Source organism: Gekko japonicus, unplaced genomic scaffold, assembly GCF_001447785.1.
Source record: "Gekko japonicus isolate JY-2015 unplaced genomic scaffold, Gekko_japonicus_V1.1 scaffold380, whole genome shotgun sequence".
Classification (NCBI taxonomy): Eukaryota; Metazoa; Chordata; class Lepidosauria; order Squamata; family Gekkonidae; genus Gekko; species Gekko japonicus.
The window spans coordinates 475,206-497,000 of NW_015167543.1; the positions used below are offsets into that span (position 1 = coordinate 475,206).

General features: G+C 39.4%; 1 protein-coding gene across 1 annotated transcript in view; it reads right to left on the reverse strand.

The window, feature by feature from the left end:
- Positions 1–525: 525 nt before the first annotated feature.
- Positions 526–21,795, reverse strand: part of LOC107112475 (protocadherin-10-like) — a 49,965-nt gene continuing 28,695 nt past the window's right edge. Inside the window, 2 exon segments of the mRNA XM_015413620.1 lie at positions 526–1,096; positions 9,076–9,151. Coding sequence (XP_015269106.1) covers positions 9,117–9,151 — 35 coding nt within the window. The 3' untranslated portion in view covers positions 526–1,096; positions 9,076–9,116.

The following is a 21,795-nucleotide window of genomic DNA, read 5'->3' on the forward strand; positions in this document are numbered from 1 at the left end:
TACATTGCAAAATGTACAGACACCCAGTGTACTTTTCAACAACATATACAGGTGAGTTTATAGCGCCTTTATAAAAAGTTTTTTTGATTTCAAATTAAAAGCCATAGAAATAGAATTAAAATAATGGAGGTTGATATATATACTTTTGATAGTACATAGTCAGTGCTCATTTTCATAATTATTGACAGCTGTATCTTTGGCATTGAAAATTCAGTACAATTTTCGGGGGGGGGGAACTGTTGCTGCTTACAGCTCTTTTTTTTTTTAACAAGGACAAACAGGATTGACCAAAGTACAAAAATGGGGAAGTATTATTAAAGTTTTATTTTATTGTTTAGGCAAGGATAATTTAAGGACCCTGAATTACCTTCTCACTTTAGTGTATGGTGCGGACTGTATGAATTCATTTAAAAATCAACTAAATGGTACCACGTTTCCCGTAAAATTATATGTAATATAATATATATATTTTATATTTATTTAGAAGCTTTGAAATAGTACAGTAAACACTTTGCAACACGGTGTATAAACTACAGAATGTCTTTGATATTTTGTGGGTCTTTAGATTAACAACATTTTTATGACCCACGGGTGAAAAGAACATGATTCACAATTTCTTTTGTAAAGTTGGAATAGTTTGGGGGACACTTGATCACACAAAAATAATATAAAACAGTCAAGTTTAAAACAGTGATATTGCATTTATAATGCACGTTTCCTTTTTTAAAATCTGTACGATTGGCTTCTTGTGGCGAATATAAACATCTAAAGGGCTCAGTGACATTTTAGAGAGAGAAAGAGAGAGCTATATAGTGCTGTAAACAGGCACACACTGATCAGAGAGGCAAAAATCAGTTGCCTCTTGAAGTTTCTACAGTTCCATACAATTCAACTCATTTCTCAGGCCTGCTGAGAGCAGTTAGGTCCTATTGTTGGCCATGATGTCTCCAATAGCACAGTAATTCTTCAGTTAACACAGAACTGGATGGCCAAGATAATGAAGTTGAAAAGTTGATGCTTTTGTTGGTCGACTTTTGTGCAAATCATGCTGCTTCAGGTAAGTCCCGTAGAATTGACTAGCATATCCTTTTCCGTGCTGTTGGGGAAAAGAAAGAAACTTCAGGTATTATCAGACACAACAGAACAATACATTAAATATGGTTCTTGGCATACTGTTGGTACTCTATGTTAAATCAAAGAAACAGTAATAATTTTGATTCAGTTCCTCATTTTAGTATAGCTGACAGGAAAACCATCCAATGGTAACGAATAATTGTGTATGATTCATTCAAAGGTAGCCATTTAAAAATCTGATTTATTTCAGCTGGAGAGAATTAAGCACATGCTCAATACTCCCCAATGAATTCAACTGGAGATGCATGTCCCTCTGATTTTAGTGGCATTTATCCCTAAATAAATGTAAAGATTGCCACTTGCCATGGCTGGAGTCAGCCCAATTGTACCTGCAGTCACCAGAGTAAAGTATTTTTGTGATTTACAATGACTTTAAAAAAAAACAATTCTCCATATATACTATCTGTGCCCACTCTGGTGATCTAGGTTAGAGCTGAACTTTCAGCTTGGCTAGCCTCAGAAATCAAGGGTGTTCTACACAATAATATTTCCCTACTGCCCTGACTTGGACGGCCAAGGAAAGCCTGATCTCGTCAGATCTTAGAAGCTAAGGAGTGCCAACCCTGGCAAGTACGTGGATGGGAGACCTCCAAAGGAATATCAGGGCTGTGACATAGAGGCAGGAAATAGCCTGAATGTCCCTTGCCTCCACACTCTACTAGGGATCGCCACTCCAGAAGTCAGCCATGACTTCCAGACATGCACACACATACCCCCCCCAAAAAAAATAAATCCCTGCAACAACTCAGTTATCCAAGTGATTCTCTTCACCCTGTCCAGCTGTTCACTGTTAGAGTTGGCTGTTTCATTGCTGGTGAGGAAATGTCCTATGTAATCTGGATAATCCATTCAGCAACCCTCCCTACAGAATCAGCTTCCCTATGAGAATGAGATAATAGATAGACAGACTTTGATGAAAGGAAACTGAGATACTTAAAGCCCCTGCAGATTATAAACCCAACCCTCTGCTGGCGGACTCTACTTAAAAACAAACATGCTTCAAATAAGAGGATGGCACACCTGCTGTCTCATCTCATTTGGCCCACATCCTGACATCAAACTAACAGAACACTCTATACCTCCAATAATACATTACTTCTATTTAATACCTATTTTATCTTAGGTCATTACTTTCAAAATATGATAGAAAATTCCTTTTCATCCACCACAGAATCATTACCTATCTGAGGGTGAAATCACTATTCTTGTTCCTTTCTTTGATGAACATTATGTGTGAAACAGCCAACCCAGATTGCACCACTAGAGAGAGAGTGCTTTCATATCATATTTCTTCACTTTAAAGATGCTGCTTTACAATGGAGGCATTACGCAAAGTCAGCTGTAAACCATCAAGTGACACAAGATATCGGTGTAAGGAGTTGACATGTTCAGTTCTGTACTACCTAAGATGAGGAAAAGGAGAGCTCTGAGACTACTGACAGCGATCTTCCCAGTGCTGCTACCTGAGATTCCTATATCAGAGATGATTCTGGGACCTTTTCCATACAGAGCAGAGGCCTTTCCTGAGACTTTTGTCTGGTTTTTTTAAAAAACAAACAGAAATTACTGTTGGCATGGATACAGGAATAACAGGGAGATTCAAGCAGGGACTTGAGGACTGACTTGGCCTTCTGTGGGCTGGGTGATTCTACTTTCCAACAAATGAACTTGCAATGTGAAATAAAACAGGAGCCCAGTGGTTCTTTAAAGTCTAACTAAATTTATTCCAGCAAAAACAGTTTTTAATGAGAGCTCACTTCATCAGATGCATGAAGTGTCCATCCATAAACAGATGGGTTTAGATGGATGGGGTGCAGGGTTGCCAACCTCCAGGTGGGGCCTGGGGATCTCCCACTTTTACAATTGATCTCTAGCTGACAGAGATCAGCTCCCCTGGAAAAATGGCTACTTTGAAAGGTGGACTCTATGGGACTGTACCATGCTGAGGCCCCTCCCCTCCCCTCCCCAAACCCTGACCTCACCCAGCTCCACCCCCAATGTCTCCGGGTATTTTCCAACCCAGAGCTGGCAACCCTAATGGGTTTCTGATCTAGAAGTCTGATCTAGAAGTCACTATTTTTCTTTTAAAATTCAACAGAAGGATCTGATGCAAAATTTGTGAATTAAGATTCATCAAGAACTATCCCCCCCCCCCCAAGTCGTACTTAATAAGGACTTGGGGTTTCTCACTCACTATAGGAGACAAAATAGACAAAATCTTAATGTATCCCACCCCTTGCAGATGTTAATTAGTTCCACTACATCTTTATACTTTCTGATTGGACCAGCTTCATCATGTTTTAGTCTATACTTTCTTAGATCAGATCTAATTTTATGTTGGGAACAGTTCTCACCCACTCAGAGTAGACTGATTACTCTTTTAATTACATTTTGTTTTCTATAGGCCTCTCTTTGAAACCTCCTCCAATCTTTCAGTTGTTGGCAGCTTTTAGTATAAGAACATCTTCGAAATGGATATATGAGCTCTGACTCATTAAATTGTATGGTGGAATAAATTTTGTTAGTTTTTAAAGTGCCACTGGCACTTTATTTCTGTTTTATTTTGCTACTACAGACTACCACAGCTATCTGTTTGGATTTGTATGTCATGACAAGCTTTCAAAGTGGTTTAGTAAAATGCTGATAAGTGCCTCACTGCATTATAGTTCTACTTACGTAAATACTATGTCTTGCACTGTTTAATACATTAATACTTATGCCTTGTTTTCAGATTTCTGCAATCCAGTCCTATTTTGCAATCCTAGTCCTGCTGGAAGCTGGGGACAGGGCATCCCCCTCACAGTGGGAGAACAGCAAGCCTGTTTCCCAGCCAGACCTAAAACTGCAATAATGCTGCATCGTGCGCCTTTCAACCATTCCCTGAGACCACTGGGTGGTAATAAATGTAAAGATTTATTACAAATAAACTATTAGAATCTAATCCAAGCAGTATTTTAAGAAACAAACTAGGGCAGAATTACAAGACATGTCAAAAAGTATATCAAGCTTTAGAGTGATATTTAGTATAAGGGATTTTTTTTAAATTTTTTTTAAATAAGTTAAAGGTATATAAGCCTTCCCTGCATACATCTTTCAAGAGAATTATTATAAGATCAGCTACTACTGCTGGTATTTAGCATATACTAATTTGGGGTAGATTCACATCTTTACTTCATATATTGTATATACAGTATACATCCACTCTCGTAAGAACTAGTGATTCTTATTGTTTATGATTTTTATGACTTTAGGATTTTATCATGTTTTACTTTTTGAGCCCCTTCAAGCAGGTTCTTTGGAGAGGCAGTATGCAAATTGTCTAAACAAATAAATACTTGATAGCTTGGAGCTGAATGTGAGATGCACCCTGCATTGACAATGGTCTCTTTAAAGTGAAGAGGCATAATATAAAAGATGTACTGAAGCTGTGTGAGCTGGGCAGCTTATTTCATATGAGCACGTTCATAAGAAAGAAGCATACTCTCACCTTACTCATAAGGCTATGAAAGTTTTTTTAAAAACTTCATTTTTATCGCATTTTATGGTAACGAATTATGACTAAAATTTGGTTCTAAAGCGATTGAAGGCATTATTAGATGTAAGAAGAAGTTTTATTTGGGGTCCTGAACAGTGCTATTCACATTTTTACACTGAATTTTACAAATACACAGATTAGTTGTAAAATGCCAAGTTCCTAAATTGTAGAAAAGTGCATTGGCTATGATCCAAAGAACTATACAAATAATTATATGAGCCCAAAAGTGATTTACAGTGCTATCCTAGCAGAATAATATCCTTCTAAGTCCTCTGAAGTCAACTACAATGCTCACCTGGAAGACCTTTGGTCAGTTTTCCTTAGTATAACTTTCCTCACAGAAAGATAAAAATGGAGGAGGGGAGAATTAGCTGACACACTCAGCTAATCAGAAGAGGAGAAGGATAAAAAGCTACAGAAAGACCCCCTCCCGCACAAATCTGTTGAACCTTGTAGTAAACTACTTTTGAAACTGAGAACAGTTGCCTCAGCTGTTCTAAGAAAGAAAGGAAAAAAACTCAAAAATTCCACTATGTTAGTATAGACATCTTGCAGGAATGTAAGCAGCCTTTTTGATCTCAGCATTATTCAGCAAGCTGCTAGAGCAGACAAACCATTGTTTGTTTGTTTTTTAAAAAGTGCTGGTACTCAGATATACGGTTGTATTGATTTCACCCATCCCCCTTTAGGGCTTGGAGACCCCCCGCCCCAGATGCAAGTACTCAGTACTGGTGAGTACTGAGCACCAAACCTCCCACCAAAGTCCTAAGAAAAACAATGTATATTTTCCAAAAAGGAACCGTACCTTTTCACTTTTTATTGCAACAAAAAGTATGATACAGTTTCTCACTCATTATGTTTTTACTTAATGTATTAAGGACTTCTTTCCTTGAAAAATTCCTTTTGCAATTTTTCTCTTAAAAGTTTTGACATCAAAGTAGCAAAAACCATATATGGAGAAGCAGTGTTGAGGAGATTTTGTAGGAGGGAATTGTTGAGATAAAAGTACAATGAGGTTTTCTAACTCTCTGCTGAGTTTAGTCATGTAAATCACAGTAAAGATTTTAAAAAAACTGAGATAATTTCCCACAACCCCCCCCCACAGAATATGATTTTAAGTATTTAAAAAGTGATATTTTGAGAGTAAAATTTATTTAAATAAGTAAATAATACAAACAGTATTTACTGTTTGGGAAGCCACCTCTAAAGTATTGATAAAATCAAGCAAAATATACAGTTCTGTTACAGCAATGTCATCACAGAGCTTTACACCCCTCCACAGGGGACACCTTCAATTAAAAACCAATTATAATATACACTAGATTTTTTATTATTAAAATAATAGACTGAGGACTTGTTTACACAATCAGTTTTCCAGGGAGAGCAATTCCTGAACTCACTTCAACCTAGTTTTTAACCTATTTAATGTATATATAGTTTCAAGTGAATTTATATGAATCAGTAACTCCAGCAGGTACAATCTCCGGGGTTTCTGAATCTGGATTGGGAAATTCATGATGATTTGAGGGTGAAACTTGGGAAGGGTGGCTTTGGTGAGGGGAATGGATCTTTGTTGGGTATAATACCCTAGATTCCACTCTACACAGCAGCCACTTGCTCAAGAAGATCTAATATTTGTGGTTTGGAGAGCAGCTGAAATTCTGGAAGATCTCCATGCTCCACCTAGAGGTTGGCAACTGAAATTGCCAGAGACCCAGTTCCCCTGGAGAAAATGGCTGCTTTGGAGGGGGGATTCTATAGCTTTATACCCTGTCAAGGTCCCTCCCCAGGCTCCACCCCAAATCTCCAGGAATTTCACAACCAGAGATGACAACTATACTGGTAACCTTAACAGTCTCTTGAAATGCTGCCACAAAAGTTGATGAAAGTGATAATCAACAACTGTGTAAAATCACTGGTATTGGAGAAATACAAGCATATGAATCAACCAAGATATTGAGCAAGGAAGTATTGATGAAACATCTGCTATGCAGAATACCTTGCTCATACAAACAGAGTCAATGAAGGCCTTTAGAAGGATGAGCTGGAGGAGGGATGGATTGCAGGTTGGGACTGGAAGCACAAAGTTCCCTTACATCTCATTCATTCATTCATTCATTCCTCACCTTTCATCCCAATGGGGACCAAAAGTAGCTTACATTGTTCTCCCCTCATCATTTTACCCTCACAAAACCTCTGTGAAATGGGTTAGGCTGAGAGACTGTGACTGGCCCAGTGTCACCCAGTGAGCTTCCAAGGCACAAATGGGGATCCAAACCTGGGGCTCCCAGGCACTATTCTAACACTCTTAACCACTACACCACACTTGTAAAGCGAAACACAGGTAAGCTTTTCCAAATGCAATGTTTAGGCTACAATTCTAACAATGCTTTCCTGAGAGTAATCTCCACTAAATAAAATGGAACTTACTTCTGAACAGACCTGTTTAGGACTGCTCTCTTATAGTCTTATAGCCTAAGCAGAATTTCACCATTCTAGAACCACCAAAGTCAAAGGTCTTAGAAGAGTGTAACTCTGTTAGTGTATTTACTATGTCCCCATGTTTATGGGAAGTATAATAAATGGCCAGATGTATAAAAGCTGAACAGAAAGCCTTATCGAGCAATATTATTGTAAGCCCTAAGGAAACACATACCTATCATATGCTCATATATAACAATATCCAAGTCCTTATAATCGTACATAATAGTTGCCTGTGTGTGAATTCTGAATAGTGGATGAGTATCTTCAATACAACAGATCATGCTGGATTCCAATACATGCTGTTGAGTTCATGTTCATTAAGTTACTGCATACAGACATAGACATTAAATACAGGACTACTTTGTCAGTTGGAGCCACACACCAGTAAAGCAATTTGATTTCATCAAAGACAGAAAGGAAATTGAGCAGAAATAATCACTGAAATGAAAGACTTGGATTTAAGTTGGGTTGCCAAATTCAGGTTGGGAAATTCCTGGAGATTTGGGGATGGGGCCTGCAGAGGATGGAATTTGGGGAGAGGAAGGAGCTCAGGGTGGGATGTGATTCCATACAGTCCATGATCCAAAGCTGCTATTTTTCCCAGGTGAACAGATCTTTGTGGTCTGGAGATCCATTGGAATTTTGGGAGAATTCTAGGCCCCACCTGGAGGTTAGCAACCCTAGATTTGTCAGTTTAGTTCCATGGGACTATAACTGCTTTAAATTTAAGACGTTCAACTGAGGTTAATCACAGTACTATCTGTGCAGGTTTACCTTGCTCATCATGACCATCACAGTAAACACCTCATATCTTACAGATAGTGGGGATTCATGGAGAAGACGGTCTTAGAATTAAAGCAGTGGTTCTCAAACAGTAGGTCGGAGTCCCAAACTAGGTTGTGACTCTCTCACAAATGGGTCATAGGGAGAAGGAACAGGGAGATCTGGGACAGGATGTTCTTGGATGCTCAATGGCAAATTTGGGTTGCCCCTGCATAATGTGTGATAGGTCCATAAAATACACCACTAATGCTATATAGTAAAAAAATGCTAAACATAAAAATGAAAACATAAACTTGCCCAGTGTTAACTGAGGTGAGATTCTTACATTTCTTTCTTGGTGAGAAAAAAAGTTGTGTGATGTTACTTGGAAGTGGTCCCAAAATCCACTGGTTTCAATGGCTGTGAATGGAATTCTGATTCCTGCAGCAGAATACTTCCCCCAGACATGGTTTTCTGATGGTTTTCATAAAGGGGAAGATGCTACTCAGGCATCTTAATTAAATTGCGGAAATTAATCTATAATAAAAGTTATGCCGTAGTTCTGCAAATTTAACTATTAAATAAACTCCTTTTGTATAATTTTAGCTGCTAGTGGAATTATACTGAATAGGTAAAACAGCTGCAAATCTATTTTTTAGAAGACTTTCTGTGATGGAAATTAACAGCTACCTTGTACTATGAGTCTTCTTCTTGAGTATTTCCAAAATCACCCTACCAATAACCAATTATGCCATTTTGAAACTTATACATTCACCATACCAGGAAATGTAGCCAATCTCCTGCACTGCTGAATTAGTTCATTTCCACAAAATGTAAGAGAAAACTTTTCAAAATCCTGAGAAAGGATGGGATTCTAAAGTGGGGTCAGGACTATCCTTCTCCTCACTTTTCTGCAGGCACACAAATGTGCCTGTGCAGAAATCTATATTATTATCCTTGCTTTACAGTCGGGGAAGTAGAGTCAGAGAGGTTATACTGAAAGAAGGATGATAATGTGCTTAAAGTAGAAGCTATAAAGACAATATATCTGAGCTCTATTTCTGGTTCTGCCTTGGCAGGGATGGGGGGGAAAGGAAATAATCACTAAACCTCTCTGTCCATGATTCCCCTATCTGTAAAATGAGAATAATAATGCTTACCTATCTCTCAGAGGATCTGCGGGTCTTAAATCACTATTCTTTTATAATCCATTCTGAGATCCACAAATGGCAAGGCCTAGAGAGGTGAAAAGCATCATTGTCATTACAAGAGTTCATGTAATTGTTTTTTTTTAAAAAAACAGTATAGGGCTTGAGCTCATATTCATAGCCATCTATACTAAAAAGGTCTTTTCTAGCTTCCTCATCAGGGTTGGCTGAAATCATGTCAAGAGGATAACTCTTGAGTTTGGCCCCTTTTTTGTTTTATTATTTTAAAATTAATCATTTGCAATGTTAAAACAAAATTGCTACTGTATTTGCATAACATTTTGTATAGGGGAGGAAAGGATCAGCAACCAGTGAAAAGGCAGAAAACTCATTCATTCAAAGGGCCATACAGACAGTTCATAACACCATAAATTATGCAACTATCTAAAGCAATCTTTGGCCAAAGGGCCACACAGGGTTGCCAACCTGCAGGTGGGTCCTGAAGATGTCCCAGAATTACAACAGATCTTCAGATGACAGAGATCAGTTCCCCTGGAAAAAATGGCTGCTTTGTAGGGTGGACTCTATGGCATTATACCCCACTGAGGTCCCTCTCTTCCCCAAACCTCACACTCCCCAGACTCCACCCCCAAATCTCCCAACCTGGAGTTGGCAACCCTATATTTTCAGGAGGAAATTTTTTTTAAGAATGATTCCTTTACCCATCACAGAGGACAGATGTTGGGTTTAGGGTCCCCACTCAATGTCAGACATGAATTGTGGAATATCCTCACTTTCCATGTGTACAATGCCTGATTCAGATTCTGGCACACATGGAGAAGGGGCTTCAGTCTCCCTCTTGCAGAGGAGAGGGGAGCAAAAACTACAATCCAAATCAGAAATTGAGGAGAACCTACAAGTCACCTGTGACTGTGTTACACAAGATGGAGACCCTGGACCAAGTCTACATACTCTGTAATGTGTAAAGAAGCTTTGGAATGTAACAGAGTTCAATAACAGTCAGAAATGAAGCACAGTACATATTTCTAATTCTCTCTTTTTCCTCTCTCTCTGTATTCTTTTGTGTAACTCCTATGGATATCAGTAACATACATAAAATGGTGTTTTCAAAATAGGAAAGAAGAAAAAAATAATGAAAGCCACCATAAATGGAAGGAACTTCCACTTTCCTATTTCAGTGCTGGTATATATGATATGCTGGATATTTTATAGAAACACATAAATACTGAAAGTATCACATCTATGTACATTTATTACAAACCTATATCCATTTACATTGATTCAGAGATGTTGCAACCCTAAGAGTGATGGGAACTCCTTCACATATTACTTTCTCTTCATTGCAATGCCAAGGACAGTTCTAAATGTACAACCCAAAGCTTATGTTGATACTGCCCACAGTGTTTCAGTGGATGAATATGCACTATGTATATTCCATGTATATCCTAGAAAGACTCTAGATCTTTGGATCAGAGACCTTAAAACCTTAACCCTTATTGCACTTTACTCTAATATTATTATACAACATTTGTATATGTTACAGACATTCATTTTTCCCATGGTCATTACGTTTGTATGTGCACATTTCACAGTATTGGACAGGCCATCATAAATGATCATAAACCATTGCCATGTTGATCCCAGGAAACAGAAAATACAAAGAAGAGGTACAGGATACCTTAGTCAAACAGATGAAGAGAGACATCCTTTCAGCCTTACACGTAGTATGTGCCATGAACCTATGCTTCTGAATTATACATGCCAGAGTACTAGAAGCACAAGGGTGGGCAATCCCCTAGGCTGTTCCTGCCCTCCCAGTCTCATGACTATCTGGTAGGAAAGGACCACATAATTCACCCTGACTATATAGTTTTAATCACATACAGCAGCTGCATGGACTCATGCCAGGGATAAGTAGTTCCCATGTTGTATGAAGATATATCTTCTTTTCCCAAATAGGGCTAACATCAGAGTGACCTACTTAAGGTTAAGAGATGTAGCACTTACATTGCAATCATATGCATTGGTATGCCCACTGAAATAAGTGAGCTTAGGTAACAGTAATTTTGCATAGGACTAAACCATTCGTTTTGTAACATTCCTGTACAAATCTGACAAACCTGTAAAGCGATAGTTCTATTAACCCCCAAGGATCTCTGTACCATGCTAGCATTAATAAAGTCTGCAACCATCTCCTCAGGCATTGGCCTGATACTTCTCTGGAGCCAGCCTCCAACAACTATCAGTGACTGCTCTAATGAGAAGGGAACTCCCAAGGACTTGTGTGTGTGTGTGTGGGGGGGTGTCTCATTTTCCCCTCTGGTATTATTTCCTCTTCCCCTTTCCCTGAAAGGTCCCATTACCTCCCACCTTTTTCTGCTTTGTTCCTACCCAGCAGCCAGCCTTTACCCAGGAAAACTATGGCTGAGGTACCTGCATGCCTCTAATTGGCAATCCTCATATCCTCTCTCCTTTCCCCACTTTCGTATCTCCATCCCACCCACCAAACAACCTACCTGTCATTTGCTCCCCACCTTCAGCTATATTTACTGTTTATTTCTAGACTAATAGAATCATAGTTGGAAGGGGCCATACAGGCTATCTAGTCCAACCCCCTGCTCAGTACAGAATCAGACTAGAGCATCCCCGACAAGGGTTTGTCCAGCTGCTGCTTAAAGACTGCCAGTGAGGGGAAGCTCACCACCTCCCTAGGCAGTGGATTCCACTGTTGAACAACTCTTACTGTAAAAGAGTTTTTTTCCCCTAATATCCAGCCAGTACCTTCCCACCCTTAATTTAAACCCATTATTGCAAGTCCTATCCTCTCCTGCCAACAGGAATAGCTCCCTGCCCTCCTCTAAGTGACAGCCCTTCAAATACTAAAAGAGAGCAATCATGTCTCCACCTCCTCTTCTCCAGACTAAACATTCCAAAGTCCCTCAGCCTTTCTTCATAGGGCTTGGTCTCCAGGCCCCGGATCATCTTCATCGCTCTCCTCTGCACCCCCTCCATTCTGTCCACATCCTTTTTTGAAGTGAGGCCTCCAATACTCCACACAATACTCCAGATGTGGCCTGAGCAATGCAGTATACAGTGGGACTATGATATTTTGTGATTTGGATGTTATGTCTCTGTTGATACACCCCAACATTGCATTACACTTTTTCTGTCATTGCATCACACTGGCTGCTCATATTTAACTTTCAGTCAGTCCATACCCCAGGAACTTGTTTGCACACATTGCTACTCAGAAGCATATCACCTATCCAGTATGCGTGTTCCTCATTTTTGTTACCCAGATGTAGAACTTGGCTCTTATCCTTGTTTAGTTGCATCTTGTTCACATCTGCCCACTTTTCCAGTGTGTTCAGACCTGGTTGAATTATATCTCTATCTGCTAGTGTGTTTGCTGCTCCTCCCAATTTGGTGTCATCTGCAAATTTAATGAGTAGCCGCATCCCCTGGTCTCAGTTACATTGCATCAATGTATAGGTCTTTACAGTTATGGGGAGCCACAAAATAAAGTTGAAAAGATATATTTTCAAAAACCCAAAATAATGTAATCACATGCATAAAATAATGCTTTCAAAACAGGAAAGATTAAAAATAATGAATGTCATCATAAATGAAAGGAACCCACCAGTTTTCTATTCAAATGCTAGTATATAGTGATATGCAGGATATTTTATAGAAACAAATAGATAAAAACATCTATGTACATTTATTACAAACTTCTATCCATTTATCCATTCAAATATGTTGTGACCTCCTCCATTTCATTCACTATTTCTTTCCTGCTTTTTAAAGGATTAATTGTCATTACATTTCCTCTGTTTTGATGCATATCTGGAGAGATTTCCTTCAGCCTTAATAGAAAAAACTATTCTAGAGATTTAGGGAGGGTACACACATGGAAAGCCTGGCTCCAGCGTGATTCATTCTGTAGCATTAACTATTAGCTATGCTATAGAATATATCCTTTTAACTACATTATAATTACAATTAATTGCAATCAACTGCTAGGTCCATCATTTCCTCCTTTGCCATTCCAGCATGATATCCTGCTCTATATGCCCTTGACCTCCCCAACAACCTATTAGGAACTATTCTCAAGACTAAAGAGCTCTTCAAATGCAGCTGGGACCAGCTAATTGTAGCATCACAGACAGACATCCGGTGAGCCGAGCTTACTAGGAACAGTGATTCAATTGAAGGGCTGGACCAAATTTTCATCCTTGATAACTGAGAAGAGCAAATTTGAGTGACATGACTTCTCCCAATGGCTTATTTTTATATGCACTGTGATGATGTCATATAGCTGATTCTACCTGTATATATGAGACAATCACAAGGCCAAACCAGAGTGAAGGCAGTAAATATTCTCGTCATTCTGAACAGGTCTGTCAATGCTATGTAGTCAAATTTGTCTGCATTATCACATCACACCTGAATATGATAAAGGCAAAGCTTTCTGTACTCATACAGAAAAGCCACACTTACTGTTCCCCACAACCACTGAGATGGGGGAGCTGGCATCTGTACTCTATTCAACCTTACAAGGTCAGTTTACTGTTCTGCATAGTGCTACAGCCAAACACTGGCAATAACTGAATGATTCTGATACAACAATATGCTGCTTTATTTAATATGAATGAGGCATTTGGGGGTGCAAAGCGACAAAAGAAGTGTCAATCACAGAGGTCCTTTTGGCATTAAAATCTTTACTCAGTAGTATAAAGGAACAAAGGAAAATAAAATAAAAATTCTTTCCTTGTTAGAAGACACAACATTGTGACAAGCAGAACAAATATAGCAAAATGACACATAGTCTTACATGCTTTCTGGCCAAGATCCAAATATCTGTTTCTGCATGGAAGGACCACACAGAGCAGCTCTCTTCCTTGAGAAAATCACTTGCACTCTTGTGAGGAAAACTGGGCCATACCAATCATCCCCTTCCACATTTGGATATACAAGCCCTTGTGCAAGCTGTATGTAGAATTTAGCTAGCTGTACAAGTAACTCATTTTAGTTCTTGCCCGTATTTGCATGCACAACTGCATGAGTTGTATTTGTCCTTCAACTCACCATTTGCTTATTGTGTTTCTGCCTGATACACCATTCCTAAAGGCACAAGAGTCCTGCTGGGAAAAAAAATACAGATGGCAATGTTGTAGATTATGGAAGACTGTTGAGCATCTGAGAAATTATTTGTTAATATTAAGATGAATTCTTCAAAATATTTATGCTCATTCCTTATTAAGGTTTTTCCCCCTTTGAGGACTTCTCTGAAAAACGTCTAATAGAAAACAATTTCCTGTGGAAAAGCTGGAAAATTTGGGATAGCATTAAATCCCATGAAATATTTCTCACTGGCATTGGGTGAAATGGTTGTTAAGACATGGTTTTACTCTCTGGAAATGTGTAGTATGCATCTTGTTATGTAATACAATGAACAACTTGAATGAATAATGTACTCTGGAGCCACTACTAACTCATGGCAATCCCATCCATGGGGTTTCAAGGCAAGAAGTGAGTGGAAGTGGTTTGGTATTGCCTTCCTCTACATAGCAATCCATCAGCAATCCGTCTTCCATGCAAGTACTACCCATAGCCAACACTGCTTAGCTCCCCTTTTAAACCAGGAAGGCTTTTGCAGAGTAAATTTATGCAATAGACAGCAGGCAAAGAGGCTTCAGCAATATGCAGTAGTGGAGGAAGCTGTCTGGCTGTGATCCTTGAGGTAAGAATAGAGGTGTCAAGTACACCAGAGCATTCCTATTTTTATCTGTGAAATGCTGGAGGTGAGAGCCTGAGCTACATCAGGATTGCTTTCTCACAGAAGCTTTGCTCCAGGTTAAAATTCAAATTTCAAACTTTTCAGGTTTTTCTGTTTTGCTCCGATTTTTATCAAACTTAGGTTGAAATCATCTTATTGTCGAAAGTCAAAGTGTGTTTGCACACTGTGTTAATAGGAAAGTGCTATTTTATAAGGTTTCACCCACATTACCACTTGCCTTAGGCTCCCTACGGTCACCGTATCCTCCTCACCCCGATGGGGGAGGGTAAAAATCAGTAATTGTTACTGCACAATAACAATTTATTGCAAGGTCTACCAACTTCTCTAAATTCAAAGCTTTCGGTTTTTTAAAAAAGTAAATCCTAAGCCCTTTTCAGTGTGAAGATATCTATCTGGAACAAAAAGGGTTAAAAAGCATGAATAAAGACCTCCAAGGGTACTGCTGAAGGAAAAATCAGGGAAAGTGGTGACTGAGGGAGGAACTCCTGTGTGGATGTTTCATTCCCAGTCTTGGGCTACATATATTTCTATTTAAGAAAGTGACCAGTCTTGGGCTACATATATTTCTGGGGCTTGAGCTGAAAGGGAGAGCCCATTCAACTGGGTTATGTGGCAAGGGAGATAAGGCTGCAGTGTTCAGTGGTTCCGTATGGGAAAAGTCACACTCCATCCACATCACAGTCTATGTATAAAAGGTTGATTAGGGTCTGGTAATCAGCAATCAATCTACAATTGCTTACATGATGGAGGCACTAAGCATTGAAAAAGACCTCAATTATTGATCTTGCCTTTAGCCACAGAAGAAACAGAAGGTATCTTTCATGTTATGCTTACTGATATCTGTGCAATACTCAATTTTACCTTTGGCCATCTAGAACTCAATGCATTTCCCCTCTAAATAGTTTTACATATTATTTCAATATTTGGGGAAAGAGTAGATTGTGTTATTGTGTCTGCTCTTGATTTCATCACATGCTGATTTGAAGATGTGAATGTATATAGCAGTCAGTACATGGGGGGGGGGGAGTCTCCTTCATTGATATCCAGATATCTGACATATGCAGAGTCCCTCCCCACAATGTGTGTACAGTTGTACAACTACAGATTCTATGCTGACTTTCATCTCAGTACATATAGGTCAGGAGCATCAATAATGTGCATGATCCTGTTTGCTATCTCCCACACACTGAAATAATATCTGAGTAACATCTGAAAAAGGTTTGGGTCTCTTTGCACTGAAAGCAATGAACTAGCCTTACATTAAAAGGCTGCCTATCGAGGATTTGCTCTCCTGGATAATGCATTTGTTAGCCAACAGGGCACTTGTTCTGCTCTGTTTGCTACCCCACTTTAGAGACAGCACATCTTCCAAAGTAGCTGTGAACAAAAAGTATCTGCTTGCTCATGTCTAAGGGCAGCACCTCTCCTTAACTTTTGCAAAACTTGTTCTCAAGTAGAGAGGCACAGAAGGCTCCCTCCCACAAAGACTTCAAACCTAGTCTAAATTTGACCCTGTGTTTGAATTCTAATAGGGCTACATTTGTTCTTGCAGTATCCAAGCTACACATACAGTTTCTAAAAAAAGCTGACAATGCTCAGCCTGGCATGTACAATTTATTCAGAAGCTGTATAAAATCAAAAGAGAGCATGAGCATCAGGTATCTCCAGGCTGTGAATAAAACAATGAATGTAATCATTGCTGTGTTCTCCCTTTGCAGACAAGCACCTGCTTTTATCTAAATAAATGCAAAAGATCATTAAATCCCTTTCACAATACCGAAAGATTATTTGCCCATAGTTAGGGGTCAAAAAAGAAGATGAACTAGCACATCCAAGAGCTAACTTGCTCACAGCAGATAAAATAACCAAGTCTACCAGGTTTTTTTTGTGCTGCACATAAGTGCATGTGTAATATCACTGTTCAAATCAAGTCAAATCCATTCTAGTGACACTGACTCAGAGGCAACCAGGGATGAATATGGCACTGATGGACAAGGCACTAACCCTTCACTGCTTTCAATCCACTCAGAATGAGTTTGATGCTGATGCTGTTACCTCCACCATCAAAAGGGGACAGATGGCTCATCTAAATGCAAATAGGTCACTTTTTCTGTCAGAGCATATTTCTGAGTACTGGACCTACAATCAAGTGAATTTGCTTAAAAGGTTTATGAACCAAATTCTGCAAACACACACACACACACACAGCTTTGTTTGTTTCAACACTGAGTGTAATTACATGTGTCAGGCAATGTAATTCTCTTCATTTGGAAAAGGTCCATGTAAGAAAAGTGAAGGAGATAAAGTTTTTTTTTTCATTTTAGCCATTTTTAGAGATTCCAAATATATCCAACTTGCCTTCTGCCCCAAAGACAGATATCAGGTCAAACTAGATGAGAATGAAATTGTGGATTGTCATTTAAGGGAGCTGAATCTTCATCTGGAGGCACTAATTATTTACTCTTTGCGGTGGTTTCAGTGCTATTCATGGGGGGGGGGGATATGAGCAACTTCTTTCAAACTCTCTTTGTCCCTGTTCAACTATCCACCTCAATGCAAAAAACAACTTACATTTTTAAAATGCTGGGAAGACTCAGTCATATATCCCCCAATATACTGTCTGTTCAGATTCCTAGGCAAGCAAGCATTTTTAATATTCATCAACACTGAATCATTTCCCTAAAGTAACATAAAACCCTTAGGTTCATTCAAACATTTTCCATGGCCAAGAACAAGAAATGTTCCTAAATGTTAATGATCAGGAATCTTCAGAAACAGAAATAACAATCAAATGTAGACAAGTAAATATTCTATGCAATGCCCACATTTCATACTGCGATAAATGCAGAGTTTTAAAGTAATTATTTGTACAGTAGTGACAGTACTGCACTGCGGTGGCTCAGAGATTAAGAGGCTGAGCTGCAGACTGGGAGGTCTGTAGTTTGGCAGTTTGAGACCCCAGTGCCGCATGATGGAGTGAGCTCCCATCTCTGGCCCCAGCTCCTGTCAACCTAACAGTTCAAAAGCAAGAAACTGCAAGTAGATAAATAGGTACCGCGTGCCTCAGCATTTAGTCATGCCGGCCACATGACCACAGAGAAGTCTTCGGACAGCACTGGCTCTTCAGCTTGGAAACGGAGATGAGCACCGCTCGACTGGCTTTCAAGCTAGAGAAACCTTTACCTTTTACTTCATCAGTACTGCACATAATTACTGAAATGTTGCCCACAATGTTTAATTGTCCTGTAACAACTATTCTATATGTTCAAAGAATTTAACAGTTTATCCAAAGATTTATTTTCAATTCTTGGGAGTAATAAGGACTCAGTTTTACACCTACTGGAAGTAGCTTCTTTTAAAGCTATATTAACAGTTCTCACAGAAACACATGATTGAAATAGCTGACGAAGAGAAAATTATTAAGGAATATTTTTTCCAGAAGTGTGATTGTGGTTAACTAAATGCATAATGCAGTGTTTATATAATGTGATAAAAGCACAGCCTTCGTCTTGCTAGATCTTCTGCCCGCTTTATCCCTGTCTAAAGACCCAAGGGTTCACACACCTTACTCATGGCATATTATCTCCTTCACTACATCTCTCATCTATTCACCTCTTGCAATCCCAGCTGCGCAATTTTACCTCCTCGCAGAGTGTCTAAATGCTTCCCCCGATTCCTCCATATCCTCTCTTCTCATGCCACTTTATCTCCAGTGCAGATAACTGGACCTGGATTAATTAGGCACTTGTAAGCTCAGATCCTAGAGCTGCAACCCATACTTTGGGTTAATTAATACTCAGGCTCACGGTTTACAATTATATGGGCAAAACTGCTCTTCCTACTGGCTACCCATGAGCCCTTAATCTGAGAAATATAAGTACTGGGTTGTATCCATTCTCTCACCTGATTTTCCCACCTTAAAATGGGGGGAAATAAGGAAGCAGTGTTCCCTCTAAGCTGAGTTAGTGTGAGCTAGCTCATAGTTTTTAGCATCCAGCTCATACATTTTTGTGTTAGCTCAGGAAGGATGGCTCCAGAGCAAACTAATTCTTTGCAATAGCCAAATCGCTTGCTCACAACTTTAATGCCAGTAGCTCACAAAGGAGAATTTTGCTCAGAAGACTCCACAGCTTAGAGGGAGCACTGAAGGGAGGGTCTACATATTCAGAAATAAACAAAAATGGACAGCATTCCTAGACCTATAACACTTTAGGCAAGAGATGTCTTGTGTAAATGGATGCAATGTTGAAACTTTCTGCCTATGCAAAGTTAGCCTATCAAGGAGACAGATACCTTTTGGTAGTTTTCTAGATGCTGGAAGTATTTTTTTTTAAAATGCACTGAAACATACAATCCTCTACCTGTATTCTATGAAAATCACAATTTTCCCCCCTGACATGAAGTCCAGCTATTAGTCCAATGCTCTGAAATACAAAGGCTACACCATGCCAGACTGTGTCCACAAGTTTATTTAACATCACAGTGCGGTTATCAGTCTAGTTCACTCTTCTTTACTATAGTGGTCAGATATTGAGCCAATATGTATTCATCATACTGTCTCCTCAGCCATTCCCACCCCCAACATTTTCTTTACCCTCTTAGGTCTTTTATTTTGTGTTCAGAAGCAAAGCAATTATATTTTGTTTTGAAGTACTATCCTATCAAATTTCAGCCCGTCCTTCCAATTTATCAAGATTATAGAGTACTTAATTGCATTCTGTGAAAGATTTGCAATCCTCTCAAAGCCTGTATTGTTTAAATATGTGATTAGCATACTCTTCACTGCAATGGCAAGTCACTGATGAGTCATATTATGCTTGAAATAGGCCACTTTGTTATCCTCTTCATCAATGACACTAGGCCATCATAACAACAATTAGCATCCTTTGTGTCTGTGAGCTGCATTTCTGAGCCCTTGTTTTATTTAACAAGAAAGGAAAACTCACACCATGACTTTTATTTCAATTGGGCCAACATGATGTTATTGCATATTTGCACATTCCACACAGGTATGACTAAACTAAATATTTATCATCAATAGAGTTGAACGACAAAAGGGGGGAGGGCAAGGCAAGTGATGATAAACTAGGGTTGCCATCCTCCAGGTGGGGCCTGGAGATCTGGAAATACAGCTGATCTCCAGACTACAGAAATCAGTCCTCCTGGAGAAAGATGGCTGCCTTGGAGAGTGGCCTCTATGGCATCACCTCCCTGCTGAGCTCCCCCCCCCAAAAAAAAACCCACCACTTTCCACTAGGTCCATCCCCCAAATCTCCAGGAGTTTCCCAATTCAGAGTTAGCAATCCTATGCAAACCTGAAGAATTAGATTCTTTTTATTACAGTGAAAAATGAAGAAAGAAATATATGGAAGACAGACTTAAAATGTCTACAACTGCCTTCCTTCAGCCATCTATTGTGGTAGCACATTTTGTACTAAATTAAGAAATGATGAGCCAAAGATCCTTGATGAGTCACATGCAAATGGTAGCCAGACATTTGCCTCATTTGCAGTTGCACAAAGATAAACTCTACAAAATGGATGACTGTATGAAATAGGCGATTGCAAGAAACACAAGTAACAGGGAATGCCTCATCTGAGAGGCTGGTTGGTTGAAGCAAGCTCAGAAATGATACCCTGGTTAATGACAGGCCAAGCCCTGGTCAATCTGGGAAACGTACCTGGCTGATTGCAGTAAAACTGTGATAAAGTGTTCTCAGATTTGTTACCAGAAGATCTCTCGTGGTTTTTGCAAAATGTATTATTGGTTCAGTTATAATATATGGACACACTGCCATCAGAGATGGTATGGGTCTTATTAGTGATGCTAAAGCTTTTCCCACATCCCAGGAGAATTTAAAGGGCTTGATTAAAAGGTATCCTTTTTGTTTAGCCATCAAAAGTTTCCTGTCTTAGGTAAAAATATTTTAATGTCACCATATAAGACTGACTTTAAACTGTCCCTTTTAAATTTGATTTCGGGAACTTTCACTAGAATTTTCAATTCTGGATTATGTAGGATTATCTTTATTTGTTATCCCTCAAAGAACTGATTATCATTGTAGAGCAATGGCTCTCAAAGGGGGTGATACCGTCCCCGGGGAGGGGTGGAATTACTTAGGAGGTGCTAAGAGGCAAGGGGGCAGTGGGAGGAGCTGGAGCCCCTTCGACCGCATTGTTCACGTATTTATGATTGATCAGGCTAGAGCCTAGAGTGAAACACTTTACTTGCTTCATCTTACTTGTATAAATCAATGGTGTGACCTCATTTGGAGTACTGTGTACAGTTCTGGTCACCACACCTCAAAAAGGATATTATAGCTTTGGAAAAAGTGCAGAAAAGGGCAACTAGAATGGTAAAAGGGTTGGAATACTTTCCCTATGAAGGAAGGATAAAATGCTTGGGGCTCTTTAGCTTGGAGAAACGATGACTGAGGGGGTGACATGATCGAGGTTTATAATTTTATGCATGGGATAGAGCAAGTTGAGAAAGAAGTACTTTTCTCCCTTTCTCACAATACAAGAACTCGTAGGCATTGAATGAAATTGCTGAGCAGTCGGGTTAGTATAGATAAAAGGAAGTACTTCTTCACCCAAAGAGTGATTAACACATGGAATTCACTGCCACAGGAGGTGGCGGCGGCTACAAGCATGGACAGCTTCAAGAGGGAATTAGATAAGCATATGGAGCAGAAATCCATCAGTGACTATTAGCCACAAGGTATAGATGGGGGGGGAGCAACAGTGGGAGGGCTTCTAGTGTCCTGGCCCCACTGCTGGACCTCCTGATGGCACCTGGTATTTATGGCCACTGTGTGACAGAGTGTTGGACTGGATGGGCCATTGGCCTGATCCCACATTGGCTTCTCTTATGTTCTTATCTTTAAAGTTTCACTGCTCTTATAGGGTTGC